The sequence below is a fragment of the Myotis yumanensis genome, unplaced genomic scaffold, assembly GCF_028538775.1.
Source record: "Myotis yumanensis isolate MYYU_CA2020_CCGP unplaced genomic scaffold, mMyoYum1.0.hap1 SCAF_16, whole genome shotgun sequence".
Classification (NCBI taxonomy): Eukaryota; Metazoa; Chordata; class Mammalia; order Chiroptera; family Vespertilionidae; genus Myotis; species Myotis yumanensis.
Window position 1 is genome coordinate 19,322,182 of NW_027223767.1, and position 14,648 is coordinate 19,336,829.

Consider the following 14,648-nt stretch of genomic DNA (forward strand, 5'->3'; position numbering starts at 1 on the left):
CTTTCGTGACGCAGCCCCCCCGGCGCCGGGGAAGATGGCGATCCTGGTGAAGGGCGTGGGATGGGCCCCGCGGCCGTTGCTGCCGGCGGTCCAGGCTTGGGACCTCGACGCCCGGCGCTGGGTCCGGGCGCTGCGGCGGAGCCCCGTGAAAGTGCTGTTTCCGTCCGGAGAGGTGGTGGACCGGAAGCCCGGCCCCGGGAAGCGGCCCCGGAAGGCGGCGGCCGAGGCCAGTCCCCACGTGCAGCGACCGAAGCAGGCGCCTCAGGAGCCCCCAGCCCAGACGCCCAGCACCTGGGAAGAGTCGGGGCTGCGCTACGATAAGGCCTTCCCCGGGGACAAAAGGCTGAGGTGACGTGTTCCTAAACCGCGTGGACGGCGTGTCCCCGTCTCCCTTCCCGCCTCCCAGCGGGCCTGACCCTCTCTCCTCCGGCGGAGGACCTGCTCCAGCACCACCCGCTGGCTTTGGTCACGCACGGAGGGCAGCGCGGGCCCCCTGTCCGTTAGGACGAGGCGGACCTCCGAGTCGGGAATGCGTGCTCATTGCCAGTCTCTGTGTTTCTGCCCCCCAGCAGCGTGATGACCGTCGTCAAGTCCAGGACATTCCGGGAAAAGCAAGGGAAGATCCTGCTGGAAGGCCGCCGGCTGATCGCGGACGCCCTCAAGGCCGGCGCTGTGCCCCAAATGTTCTTCTTCAGCCGCCTGGACTACCTGAAGGAGCTGCCCGCCGATAAGCTGAAGGGGGTCCGCCTCGTTAAGGTGAAGTTTGAGGAAATCAAGGAATGGTCCGACCTAGTCACACCGCAAGGAATCATGGGTCAGTGGCTGCGCGGTGTGTCGCCGGCAGGAGAGGCCTGGGATTGTTCGTTCATGCTCGTCTCAGGGGAACACATTTTATTTAAGCCAGATTCAAAGTGTTACTGAAGATGCCCAGAAAAATAGAGTTCTCACATCTTCTATAAGTCGTGCGTCTTCTAGTATCGTTAGTGGAAAGTGAAGCCATCATTATTTGTATTATGGCCCTTTATTATTCCTCACACCTTTTTTTTTTTTTTTTTTTAAGGTCATTTCTTCAACCTTTAATGCCCAACTAAAACTTAGGAAAACGTTTGCCAAAAGATTTAGCCATCCATTTCCACAGCACCCCTGCCCGTGTGGCGATGCCTGTCGTTGACTCCCTTGTTCTAGAAGCAGGTCTGAGCGCCAATGTATTGCCCTGTTTAGCCCCTGGAACAGGAAGCCTTGTCTTCCTTTGCTTGAATGTAACGTAAGGTTTTATGTAGCTGTGATGTCATTGATAGGGTAGGTGCAGGGATGTCCTAGTAGGTGTTCTTGGTGTGAATAAACTGGAAGGGCTTGTGGGGAGGGCGGGCAATATCAGTTACCATGAACAGTGTACACACCGTTTACTCGTTTCACGTAGAAGGGAGTGTTTCCTAGGGAAATGTTGAGACCTGTGCACAGAGAGGCATGCAGGGATGTTTATTGCAGGGTTGTTTATAATAGGGGAAATTGAAAATATAGTAAATGTCAGTCCATTAAAGATTTAAATAAACGTAGTACATTCAAGTTACAAAACAAGAAGCAGCACTTAAAAGAATAAGCTCCAAATGCATTGACATGGTAAGTTCTCAAAGACGTGTTATAGGCTTAGGTAAGTAGATTACAGGATAATACCGAGTGTGATTTATTTTGTAAAAGAATAAAAGCACCTCTGTGTGGGTAGATGTGCATATATGCAGGTAGCTGCATGGAACAAGTTCTGAAAGTATACAATACACTTCAAGATTGAAAGCACTTATGCGGGGGATCACTGGTAGGACTTTCTCTTTGAATTTTTTCAACCAGAATGTATTCAAGTAATTAAGAATATAGGCAGTGAGAAATAAATGAAAAGTCTAATTATTCCCCATGTCTACATTAGACAAGTGAACTTCCTATTTTGTTTCCTCAGGGATTTTTGCCAGACCTGATCACGTTAAGATGACATTCCCAGCAACTCAGCTTTGCCATTCACTGCCCTTATTGTTGATTTGTGACAATCTCCGAGACCCTGGGAACCTGGGGACGATTCTGAGATCTGCTGCTGGGGCAGGTTGCAGCAAAGTATTACTCACCAAAGGTAAGAGCGCCTGTGACTGGGGGGCCATTTGTAAGTGAGCTGGCTCTGGGCAGACATGCCTGGATTTGAATCTTGGGTCTGCTCCTCATTAGCTACATGTCTGAGTGGAATTCTGAGTGTCCGTTTCCTCCTCTATAATGTGGGTATGATAACAGAATCTACATGGAAGGTAGGATCAGGTTTTGAGGATCAAGTGACATAATGCACAGACAGTACTTGGCATTGTACCTGGCACAAAGCAATTCAGTAAATGTTGATTATCTTTTAAAATTATTTTGACACCTGCTAGGTTATTAAAGAAAAAACTTAAAATCAATCAGGGAAAGAAGTAGATGCTAGTTTTCATTTTTGGTTTCAAGTCCTTTATTTAATGATCTTGAGTTTCCAAATTGTTGGGTATATGAGACCATTCTAATTCTTTGACATTCTGAATCCTGTGAAAGGAAATTATTTCAACAGAGTGCGATTATGAAATTGTGATACATTTCCCTTAGCCTCAGAAGTCAAACACCCCACAACACAAATTAGCCTCGTTACATTTTTTTCCTGTCTCCTCATTAGAAATGGGGATTAGTAAGCTTGGTTCTAAACAGACCTGCCTAACAGTTGGGACAAGCCTAAAATGCCTATTACAACTTAGGGGAGGGTGGGAAGGAGGGGATCATTCATCAGAAACACTCAAGTTACCTTTCAGTGTAAACTAAAATTGGTACCCATTGCTGAGACTTGCCTAAATTCCTCTTTTAACTTTTCCCCGTCACACGTTGGAGTGCATTTCTCTGCCAGTGTGAGAGCTGGGTGCTTGGGCTCCATCATCAGTACCCACTTACCTGCCCCATTGGTGAGAGCTCTGAGTAGGTGTGGTTTTGGAAATGTTCCTATATAACCCAAGTGATGTTTTCACAATGGTGCTGGCGGCTGTGTATGAGTGTTAGGAAATGAGTAGGGAACACTTGGTGTGGGGCATAGTATTGAGGACATGTGGATCCTCCTATCGTTCAGGATCATCTTGCCCTGTACTCCCCCACCAAGTAGAGGGGTCACACTAGCTGGCTCTCCTCATGAATCTGGGCCCCTCTTTAAAATAACTTGTAGTGAGGAGACTTGTGCTAATGAGGAGGATGGTAGGTTTGTGGTGTCCTGGTCCTGCTGTCTTCTTCCAGCACATGGTCCTAGGAAAGGTGAAGTATCTGCCAGTACATAGAAGTTGTTGGGCTGAGCACGTGCCCGTACGTAAGAGAGTAGATGGTTTAGCCTTCTTGTTGTAAGAGCAGGTGTGTATGTGAAGGACAAGGCTGTTGCCTTGGTTCTCCCTGGATTACTGTAATTGCCTCCAGTCTGATTTCTCCATCTCTCTAGCATCTTCCCTGCTCCAATCAGATTCAGCATTGAAGCCAAATGGCTCTTTCTAAAAGATAAACCAGATTCTGTCACTATTCTGTTTAAAATCCTTCAATGTCATTTGTCTTCTGGATAAAATCCTGAACTCATACCCAGCTGCCTTTAAATTGGCACGTCTCCATGACCAGCAGCGCCACACACCCGTCCTACACACCTAACTCCTGTCTTATCTCCCGCCACACCTACCCATTAGTTTTCCTAATCCACCTTACTTATAGTGTTTGGACTGTGGCACTCTTCCCCCTTCTGTAGCTTTGACCTCTCCCTGGGCCTTTTTTCTCCGACAGGATCCTCCTATCGTTCAAGATCCAGCTCAGTGTCATGTCTCTGGGGTGTTTTTCCTGGTAGTCCTTCTTTGTGCAAGGGTTTTTCTGTTAGTTACCCTTTTCATGCTGCTTCTGTATCATGAGCTCGCTGAGGTTGGGGACTTTAAATGCTGTTGCATCTCCCATACAATGTCTGGCAGGTGTGAATGTTGAAGGGATGAATAAAGTCTGTTTGGGCACTAGCCGGAATTCCTCCTACAGTCCCACTGCTGGATAGTGCCATATGGGGGAGGCAGCGGTGCCAGCTATCAAGAACCTACAGTAGGAGATTTTTTGTTTTATCTCCTGATCCAGAATTAATCTAGTTTACTTGAAAGTCCCCTCGTCTGGGAAGGTTTGTAATCTTAATTAGATCCTCTTTTATTTTCTAGGCTGTGTGGATCCCTGGGAGCCCAAAGTGCTGCGGGCAGGTATGGGTGCACATTTCCAGGTGCCCATCATCAACAACCTGGACTGGGAAACAGTGCCCAAGTACTTGCCCGACGATACCCGGGTCTATGTGGCAGACAACTGTGGCCTTTATACCCAGGCCCAGAAATCTAATAAAGCCAGTGACCATGGCTGGATGTGTGACCAACAACTCTCGAAGATTCACAAGTATGAGGAGGAGGAGGAGAAGGAGGAGGATCTAGAAACTGGAGCCAGTAAAGACTGGCTCCCTGAACTTGAGGTCCAGAGTTACGACTTGGACTGGACAGAGGCCCCAGCAGCTGTGGTCATAGGTGGGGAGACGCATGGCCTGAGCTTGGAGTCCCTGCAGTTGGCTGAGAGCACCGGGGGCAAGAGGCTGCTGATCCCTGTAGTGCCTGGTGTGGACAGCCTGAACTCGGCCATGGCTGCCAGCATCCTCCTTTTTGAAGGGAGAAGACAACTGCGGCTAAAGGCGGAACACTTGAGCAGGGACAGGAGTTAGTTGCCCCTGAGAGGGGACGTGGAAGTCATCCTTGGTTTGAGGCTGTCTCTAGCTCTCCTACATTAGGCTGGCAGAGTTGGTCATTATGGCTTCCCAACAGCGAGGCATAAAACTGTTGGGTAGTTATTAAAAATAGGAATTTTCTTGAATTTTTGCTTATTTTTAAAAATAACAAAGGTCAAGATTCTTCCCGAGAACTCCCGTTCTCCTCGCACCCCAATTTTTTATATATATGTGAAGGCTACAGGTGATGGCATTCAATAGCCAGCTGTCCTTTCCAGCTGGCTGTGTCAGTCTCTGCAATTTGTTCAGGCCCTGACTTCAACAGCCATTGTGTATGTAGAACACGATTCTCCCACTTCTGGTGATACAGCTGGTAGAAGCAGCTTAGTTCAAGTGGCATTATACCTTCTTAGCACCTCTGCAGATCATCTTTTTAAGGGCTCTGTTCAGAAAAGGAGGAAGCAGTTTTAGAATCTTCAGCTTAGTCTGCATCCGTTAGGAAAGCTGTACCCCTTTTACTTGCTTCCTGCTGTTATGTAACTACCTTATGTAACACTTTTGGTTAAACGTACTGACTGGAGTTACATTAGTCCCCTCTCCTGCATTGAGGAACAGAACTTAGGAAAGTGCCAGCATTCCTGGTTGCTGTGCAAACGAGGGCTTCTGTGAGGGGAGAGAAGCTGAGGTTCTGAGGATAAGAGCCAGGGACCCTTGGGCCCATAACACTAGCAAGACCCTGCTCTTCTGTCAAACCCCCAGCAGATAGTGACTGACTAGGTCCTCACCATGTGCCAGCTGGGGTGTAACCAGGAATAGGCAAATGCAGGTAGTATTTGCTGTGCTTTAAGTCACTGCGGAACTCAAGGGTGGGACCTATTTGAGTCTGCTTTTGTGACCACAGAGGATGGGGTTGGAGTTGACACCACCACAAGCAGTGTGGTTTATTGCATCCCTTCCACACAGTGGCTCCTGCAATGGTTAGGGTCCCTTGGGAGCCCTTCAGCTGCTCATTCCAGGGAGGCTGAGTTGCTGGCATTCCCAAGAGGCACCGAGATCTTCCTTTGCCTTTGGCTTTCCCAGGTCCTTGGTTAAACTTCCTTTCAAGAGAACCAAGAGATCAAGTCTGACTCATGCCCTAGGTAGCAGAGGAGATTGCTTTGGCATGTTTGAGGGGAGGAGTTTTTGCAGGAACAATCTGGTTGGTTCTCTCCAAGGCTTATCAGAACTTTTGTTCTGGTGCCACTCTCTGATCTGGCTGGGCCTGCCTAGGGCCCCCCACAAATGTCCAATGCAAGTGGCCCACAGATTAAGACCGTCAACTTTTAGAAAGTGGAGGAGCCCACAAAGGCTGGGGCTTAGTCTGCCAGCTTCACAGCCACAATGCCCAGCACTAAATCTGGGAGGCGGCCCAGAAAACTGCCACCCCTCTGTTGACGTTTGGTCTCAACACCTTGGAAAAAGTGCTAAAGAAAGTCACTAAAAGGAAGCCCAGGCCCAGTATTAAACCAGTCTGTAATTTCTGTCCCTGGGTTATGCTTCCTGCTGACTTTTGTTACAAAATAAAAATGAAACGCTATACCTTGTCCTTGTTCAGAAAAACAGTAATTCTAAGCCTAATTTATCCTGGGTGTAAGCTGGAAATGAAATGTACATCACTTTCACTTTGTGGTCAATGGTTTATACACCATGCCTGGTGATTTCCTTTTGTGTTTTCGTGGGTATAATTCAACAGAGGGGAGGGCAAATTTTCCTTTCTTTAAAATGACTATAGGGGAAGCAAGTGAAGTTGTTTGCTGAGTAATATTGGAAAATCGCTATCTTGAAGTCTCAATTTTGAGGCCAACACTTGCTCTGCCACCATTTCCCCAGGAAATAATAACTACTGAGCAGGATCTGACAAGCAAAACACTGCTTGGCTGAAAGATGTCAGAAGGTTGGCCAAGCTTACCCCTTGCCTTTGTGTTTGAGCACAGTTGTAATATGATTCTGCCACAAGGTGGCAGCCATACCTCAAACCATTCCCAACCGGCCGGGAGGCTTTTTCCTGGATTTAAGTTGAAAAGAGGGTGGAGTATTTAAATGCTCCACCACGAAGCATTTTGCAAGCCACTGCTCAGGTAAGTTGGAGATTCATCCATATTGTCATTCTCCGGGCAGAATTTGAAGTATAGGAGCTCAGTGGACCCAAAACTAAGGAGAAAATGCATAGAAATGAGAAGTGGACACAGCAAAACAAAACTAGCACCTCATCCCCCCAACCCCGCCCCCTTGAATAGAACCTCTGAGAAAGCAGCTTCAGGCAAACACTGGGATCCCCAGGCCATACTGGGAACCACTGCCTCGCCCTTTGGCTTGGAGCTTCTGGGCAGGGAGAACCCCCCACCCCCCCCACAACCTGTTTCCTTCTCCGTCACAGCTGCTCTCCCAGGTGAAGGCCCAGAGGATGTACAGACCTAGGGACTGGTTCCCCCTGGGGCCTACCTCTTGCCCCAGGGGTAACAGCAACAACAGATGTCATCACCATCCAAGCTGAGCAGCATTTAGCTCCACTTTTGTTGTTCTGCCACCAAAGACCCCATTAGCAGTGCTCAGCCAGGGTCCCATGGGTGGTGCTGAAAACGCCTGGCTGCCCTGCTGGGCCCAGGGCTCCCCTCTTGGCCAAGCCACCTCTGCCCTCCTGCAGCTTTTACATTTTGGGGGGGGGGGGGGGGGAGACACACACTTGTAGACACCTTAAACTTCAAGATATTTTTGTCTCTTCATCAATTAATACACAAAGGTAATAAGCTAGCAGCCAGGTTACTGTGTGAGCCAGACGACCGCTCTGGAGGAGGCAGTCTCTCACTAGGTTGCCCTGCTGCATTGGAGCAGCTGAGAGAGCAGCTGCAAGCCGAGCTCTGCAAACAGCCGAGCTTAGGATGCCAGGGCTGCTGCTCGAAGGCCGCGTACGTCGAAAAACCTGAACACATGACAAACAGCATCAGGTCTGTTCTCACTGCATTTGTTTTGTAGGGAAGCGCTGCTTTTTTAAATTGAAGCTTCGTAGTTGGTGAGGACCATCACGAAAGCTGCTGCTTCCTCAAAATGCAAGAAGGGAACAAAGGCTGGGGAGGTGGCCTGGCTGCAGCAGGGTCTGGCTTCCAAGCCTCCCTCTCACCACTCACCAACTGATTGCCACAGGCACAGTGGCTCGTGATTGGCCGGGCACTCCCATAGCCTCTGATGTCCACCGGAGATGTATTTTGTGGCCCTGGTCCTGAGATCCTGCCTCCTGTTGAATCCTAGTTCTAGCCCATTGTGGGTGACCTATTGGTGTGAGGCACCAGCACCAGACTTGCGGCTGTCTCTGAGCGTCCCACCGGCCTGCTGCCTGGGGACAGAGGCTTTGGCACATTATTGAACGGAAACCCAACAGTCCCTCAGAACACTCCTACTCAAATTTAACAACACACTTCCTGGCTTGGGAAGTACTCCAAACACCAAGGGGGCGGGACATATTTATGTCTTGAAAATGAAGCATATTTACGTCATGCTTTCCCATGCAAGGGGTGTGTAGAACATCCTAATTCCTATTTTCCCCAGTAGGAGAAACCCTGGCCATAAAGCAGGGCCCAATATAAAAATTTCCCTACATACAAGCCTTTTGTTGCCTGGGAAATATTTCACCCTTTGCACGTGCACCATTCGCACCAATAATGGAGCTAATAAACAACAGCCATTTGTCCCCAAAGAGTTTTCCCTTGAGCGGCCTGCCTGAAGGAAAGCAGGGGATGCTCTTCCAGTATCCACGCAGAGGGAAAGGGGCTGAGTGCTCACGTCAGCAGGCCCACTTGAGAGTGAATTGGAAAGCTCCTGAGCCTGGGCCTCTGACCGTCCCTGTTTCACAAAGAGGCAGCCTGAGGAAAGCTGCAGAGGGCGCGGCTGAGCCTCCCTACAATCTGTCCTTGGGTGGCATCCCGGTCCTATGGGGCAAGCACGGGCCTGTCCACGCTAACCAGGACAAACGACAGAACAGAATGTGCGCGTGCCCGTGCCTGCAGGACCAGAGGGGCATGGACCAGACACTCACTCAGCCCCCCTGCCCCCCCAGCGCTGTAATTCAAGTGCACAGCCTTTCGCACACCCACGCGCACACGTGTGGCTTTCTTCTCAGGTGACAGAGCAACAGCTTATTAGACCCGGCAGATCTGTCCCTGGACCATATCCTAGTCTTTACATCATTGCAGAATTCTTTCTGCTGCCCTGCAAAAAGGCAGCAGGAGGAGAGAACAGCTTTTCGGTGTCTTTAATTAGGCAACAGGAAAAAACAAAGTCTGGCTGAAAATTACCACTTGAAGCTTGGCTGATGCCAAAAAAGCAGTACTGGCTCCCAGTGCTCGGGTAAGGGAGCGCCATTGATTTCAAGTGTGTGAGTGTGTGAGTGTGTGTGGGCGGGCGGGGGGGGGGGGGGTGAGGAGGGAGACAAAGGAAGCTGGTGTTCAGTCACCCTCTGGCATCTGCAACTGCCCATTGTAATACCAATCTAGAAGAAGCAGATCTTTATTGTTGGGGACAGATTTAAAAAACAAACAAAAAAAAACACACCCTCATTTCTGCTGTGAAAACGGATAGAATCAAATCTGGAAGTCATTGTGGTGAGCACAATCTGGAACCCGGGGGTGGCATTTTTACAACCACCATCCTGCCTCAAGCTGCAGGGCATGGTTTCCTTAGCTGCTGTCGGAAACCCCTGAATACTCGACAGCTGGTGTTTTAACCTGCTTCCAATTAGCGACAAGAATTTTAAGGTATTTTGGAGGTGCTTAGTGGAAATTAAGAAGCCACCCACTTCGTCTGCACCAATAACCTGTAAGATCGCTTGCGCTATCAAGACAGGGATGTTTCACTGTCTTGCTCCCCCAGCATTGCCCCCCAAAGTCGCCATTCTATAACCCTAATGCGCCTTTTTAGTGAAGCTTCGCACCGATCTGAACCAGCACCCCCTCTCTAAAGGGGATTCTGGCGCCAAGGAGCTAGTTGACTTTAGTGGCAAGTAGTTCAGTCAGCCCTGTGCGGGACATGGAAGGACCACAGATGACCTATTTTTTTCTGCTGCGATGACTCACAGGGACTCTTCACTGGATTTGTTCCTTCCACCCCAGATGGTAAGTAGCTGCTACGAGACCACCTTTCTCCCAAGGTCATCAAGACACAGGGTACGGACAGAAATCTTACCCATCTTCCAAAGGAGGTGAAACTCAACTTGTCCCCACCCCCATCCCACCCCCCAAGGGAGACACTGACAGGGTTCCCAGAGAAACCCCGGCCCTAAGACAGAGCTAGGTGTGAGGATCTCCAACTACTGCCTCATCCATCACAGGGAGACACGGGTCCGATTCCTTGTGTTTCCCAACCTGGACTTCTCCAGCTTCAGAGCATCTGCTCCCCTACAGGGAGGGAATGAGCACACATGTCCACAAGGACGTCTACTCTGAGAATCCACCGCGTGCAAGGGCGAGTCAAACCAAGAGAGATGGCAGCCAGGCAGCCAGCAGGGAGCTGCCTCTAGTGCTCTAATCCGAACGAGCTTTCTGGCTTCCGGAGGATTTGACAGATGACCGCGTTGGGTCTCGGGGTCCTCGACAATTCTGAAACGTAGCCACCAGGTGTCCAATGAAAATTGAGAGGCTCTCCTATGTCCCATCCCCCTGCCCACCTCCTACGAGCACAGCACCACAAGCAAAAAGATGTTTGTTATTAAGGACAGGAATGGCCGAGTGGTTGGTAACGTCCAGAGATGCCTGCTTTATTGCTTACTAGGTGATTGCATTTCAGGCTGCTGACATCGAGTAACAGTCTCATTACCAACTCATTTTGTACCTCTGAACTACAAATCAACAATCCAATTCGGCAAGGAGCAGTGGTGTTACAGCTGGGGGCTGGGTTTTCCAAATCCATGGTCTTGGCTGGCAGAGTGCCATGAGTGGGGCCACGGGGAAGGTCTGGGATTGCTTTAAGGACTCTGGCATCTGGTTGAAAGAGGCTAAAACCCTGCAAGTCCCCAGGCAAACCTTCCGTCACAAATCCCAAGAACACAGATGTTATTCTCCTTTTAGTGGTCAGTTCAGCCCAAATAAGGAGCCGACCACCAGGGTCCAGCCAAGTGGGTCCAAGGCCTGCTCTTCATCGCCATGTCCTCTGCCCTCACTCCCACCCTCGGGCACAGCTCTTCCTGCAGGTTCTTAGGGGAAAGCAATGCTTCTGGTAATTTGTCTCCTTTTAGTTCTGCTCTGACAAGAAAAGGGAATGACAGGGGTAACCAGAGGTGGGCATGAGCACCTCAACAGAGCTCCGTGGTCCCAGGCCCAGAGCCGGGCTGAGTCAGCGGTCTGCACTGGGAGGTGGTGCTCCTCTAAGAACCAGGGCCAAGTGCATCTCCTTGGGAAGAAGTCCAAGGGGGAAGAATTTATTAACAAAATTCCAAGCTAGTGGGGGCTGTTCATATGAGAAGGCAGAAACTTAGAGAAGGTCAAGATCAAGGAAGAAAGATAAGGAAGGAATGAGAGCTCTTCTCCCATGGTAGGAGCCCAATCAAATGAAGCAATTACTACATGAATCATGACTGCAGCTATTTTTTTCTTCTTCTCACCAGAAAAGAACACAAGCTTCCTTTGAGGTCCGAGATCAATTGCCCAAGAACCAACGGACAAGCTAGCTTTCCCTAGACCGAGACAGAGTCATCTAGAAAGGCTTTCTCACCAGAAGCTCTCAGCTAAGGCCTGACGAGGCGGTGGCCCTGTCCCTGCCCCACCTGTGTCGCTGAACTGTGTGAGCCAGAGCACCGAGCACTGTCCCTGCAGGCTCACTCGGTAGAACACCTGGTGACAGGGAGTGATGCAGCCCCAGCCCCGGCCGGGTTACGGGAACCCTGCGAATCCCAAGCAGAGTCTCCAAACATGGCGGTTCTTCTGCTGCTGAGAGGATGCGCACCCAGGGTGCTGGCTGAGGAGTTAGTGCAGAAAACAAGGCACCACAGAGAGGTTGGACACTTGGGTTGTGTGATTCAGGACACGCTGGGAAAGTCCATGGGCGGAGGGAAGGAAGGGGAAGAGGAGGAGGAGGAGAAGACTGAGTTTTAAATAATGTCTCACGAGGCCGGAGCCCCACTAGATGGGCTCCGGTTTGAGCTTTTCTGCTAGGAAGTCATTCACAAAGGCCTCCACAATGGCTGGGGTGATCTCCTCCACGTCCATCACGTACTTGGCCCGGGCTGACATGTCCAGGATGGTGAGCAAGGGGGCGGCCTCGGGCAGGTTGGTGTAATCTCGCAGGGAGTCGGTCATGTCATCCTGGAAGTCACCAGAAGGGAGAGACAACCTGTAAGTTTTCAAGAGAGAGCGGAGAGTCCCCTGGGCCCAGGATCCCCAGATGGCGTGGGATGGACCCACTCCATCATCACCCTGAAGAGCGGGCCTCCTCCATGAAAGACGGGCTCCCAGAGTGTGGAGCAGTGGGCCCTGCCCTGCCTTGCAGAGGGGGAGGCTGGTTCCGAAAATTCTCTCTGCATCACCCCAAGCCCCCAGGCGAGTCTTCTTTATTAGCACGAAAGCCTCTGCTTTGCAAAAAAAAAAATGTGATGACCTTTGATTGCTTGCTTTTGCAGTCAACTCTCAATCATTTGCGGCCCCACTGTGCCAAGGCCCATCTGGGCTCCAGCCCTGCCTGTGTTTCAGGGGGCAGGCATCGCAGAACCAGGAGGGAAGACAGGGCTACAGAGACACTACTGACGTTGACACGAGATGCTGTACTTATCTGAGCAGGAAGCTGACCCTTTCCCACACATTCTCAGGGACTGTCCAGGTGAATTTTCCTGACATCAGATGCAGCCTTATTAGGTATAAAGACAAACACAGAAATCCAAAGACCAGGAGACAGACTTGCAAGGTAACCATCTGGAATTCCCTTTCGCGCTGCCGACCCTCATGTGGCAGGTAACAGAAAACGGACCCTACGGACCCATCCCGCGGCGGTCTCACTATACAATGTACAGTCTAGTATTCTACACGGAGTGAAAGACCGGAGTCACCCTGCCGAGAAAGGGCGTGGGGCATTCCTGGCCTTATGCTGGTGAGCTAGAGGCATGAAACTTAAAGCTCACCGGTTTCTGAGACCAAAAGAATTCCTTCCTCAAAGGGAACACCATGAGGAAGATTATTGGTAACCATCTCTTCCCCCAACCCCAGAATTGCTCGGTGACTCAGCATCTCTGGCGCTGTCTCCCTGGTTCAGGCCCTCCACGTGGGTAACTGAACAATCTTCACGATTAACAGAGAGAGATACCTGGACAGCTGCTGAACACGGAGTTCCCATCCTCCCCTCCCCAGAGAGATGAACTTTAATGGTTATTAAGGCTTCAGAAGGGATGGCTTTTGCCTGCCCGAGGGGACAGGATGGACACAAACAAGGGGCCCCCTCAGCCCTGGTTGGAATGTGAGAGGCCGGAATCCTGAGCTCAGAGGTGCTCGGTCAACGCCGGATGTCCCAGCGCCTTGTGCCCATCCTCCGCCCATGCTGCCTTCCTTCCGAGCATGCAGACAGAAACCGGACCAAGGGAGCTGCCGAGGCCAGGAGCTCAGGTGAAACGCACAGGAAGGACGGGCGGCCAGGCGGGGAACTAGAGCAGTGGATGACCAAGCCCCTCTGTCCAGCTCTCTGGTCCCAGCATCCTTCCCTCGTGGGCCAGTCCATCTGCTGGGCCACAAGGACAAAGGAGCAGGGCACTGCTTCTGAAGTCACACCAACCTCACGCTCACTCCTCTCTGCTACCTACTTAATGTGTGACTCTGGCAAGTCACTTCCCTGAGCCCAGGTCTCCTGCCCCGTAAAATGGATTTAATACCAGGTCACACGGGGCTGGGTGAGGTGTGAGAGCGGCCGGCACTCAGCCCAGCCGGCCAGACCGGGGCATCTCACCCTCTCGGAGCCTCGCCCTCCTCATCTGTGAAGCGGCAATGATTCTATCGAGCCAGAGAGGGGGGACAAATGGGACCGAACAGGGGAAGCACTTGGCTTGGTGCCACAAAACGTCCCCTTTCAGCCACATTTCTACAGCAGCTCCTGGAGCCCTCCAGCCCCACCCCACCCAGCCCAGCCCTTTCTGTTCTACACCCATCTTTTCCCTCGGAGCCGGAGCCGTCTGGACGGGGTCAGAGTTTAATGAATTCGGAGCAGCCTGCATTTGTGCTTTGTGTGGAGTGGGCTCGTGTAGCCCCGAGGCAGGGCCTGTGAACCTGCTTTGTCCCCTCCACCCTACGGCAGGCAGCAGGGGAACTTCAGCTGCAGGCAGGGGCCCCGCAGGGCTTATAGCAGGGGAGGCTATTGAGGGGGTGATGAATGGGTGCTGGTTCAGGGTGTCTGGCCACTGCTGCCTCTCCTGGGATCCAAATACAGCCTGAAGTAAGCATGGGCTCTGACCAACTGGGGGTACCGCTGGGCGGAAGGAGGCCCCGGGGCTTCCAAAAGTGTCTGTCAATAACCGGCGTATGGCTGGTGCCCGGCTGGATTGGGGAGGCGGTGGAACATGTGCAGAGATGGCTCCTGAGGAGGGGAACCAAGGCAGGGCGCCTGCGCTGACCCCATCTTGCAGACTCCCAGCCTGCAGGGCGGAGTGTCCTGTATCTCAGGAGGAGGCAGGCGCCTGCTGGAGGTGGCCAGTGAAGGGCCCTGCCTGCTCACCCTGGAGGAAGTCCTCTGCTCCGTCCAGCCCAACTTCATGAGACCGGCCTTGAGAGGGGGGGGGGGGGGGGGGGGGCGCAGTTTCCAACCCGCGCACCCTCCCTGGCTGGCTGGGACTTCAGGTCAGAGCGTGGCCCCCGGCGGGATCCCTGTCCTGGGAAAAGCTCACTGG

At 51.5% G+C, this 14,648-nt stretch overlaps 2 protein-coding genes across 4 annotated transcripts in view; one reads left to right on the plus strand and one right to left on the minus strand.

Annotated features, from left to right (window-relative positions):
• The first annotated feature begins 27 nt into the window (after window positions 1-27).
• MRM3 (mitochondrial rRNA methyltransferase 3) lies at window positions 28-6,338 on the plus strand. 3 transcript variants are annotated; one of them, XM_070393469.1, is made up of 4 exons: window positions 28-348; window positions 570-814; window positions 1,952-2,119; window positions 4,218-6,338. In XM_070393469.1, exons 1-4 carry the CDS (start codon window positions 35-37, stop codon window positions 4,757-4,759), a joined length of 1,269 nt encoding a protein of 422 aa, XP_070249570.1. In that variant the 5' UTR covers window positions 28-34; the 3' UTR covers window positions 4,760-6,338. The 3 variants fall into 3 exon arrangements, with proteins under 3 accessions (XP_070249570.1, XP_070249571.1, XP_070249573.1); XM_070393470.1 differs by having other exon boundaries at window positions 573-814; XM_070393472.1 differs by lacking the exon at window positions 28-348 and having other exon boundaries at window positions 668-756.
• A 2,694-nt stretch (window positions 6,339-9,032) lies between these two features.
• The window catches only part of NXN (nucleoredoxin), a 152,407-nt gene continuing 146,791 nt past the window's right edge, over window positions 9,033-14,648 (minus strand). The window contains exon 8 of the mRNA XM_070395436.1: window positions 9,033-12,090. Within this exon, the coding sequence (XP_070251537.1) occupies window positions 11,908-12,090 (183 nt within the window). The 3' untranslated portion in view covers window positions 9,033-11,907. The remainder of the gene's footprint in view (window positions 12,091-14,648) is intronic.

Coding starts and splice junctions, on each gene's coding strand:
- MRM3 (XM_070393469.1), top strand. CDS start 35: ATGGCGATCCTGGTGAAGGGCGTGGGATGGGCCCCGCGGCCGTTGCTG. Junction 349..569: donor CCCGGGGACAAAAGGCTGAG/GTGACGTGTTCC, acceptor TCTGCCCCCCAG/CAGCGTGATGACCGTCGTCA. Junction 2,120..4,217: donor CAAAGTATTACTCACCAAAG/GTAAGAGCGCCT, acceptor TTTATTTTCTAG/GCTGTGTGGATCCCTGGGAG.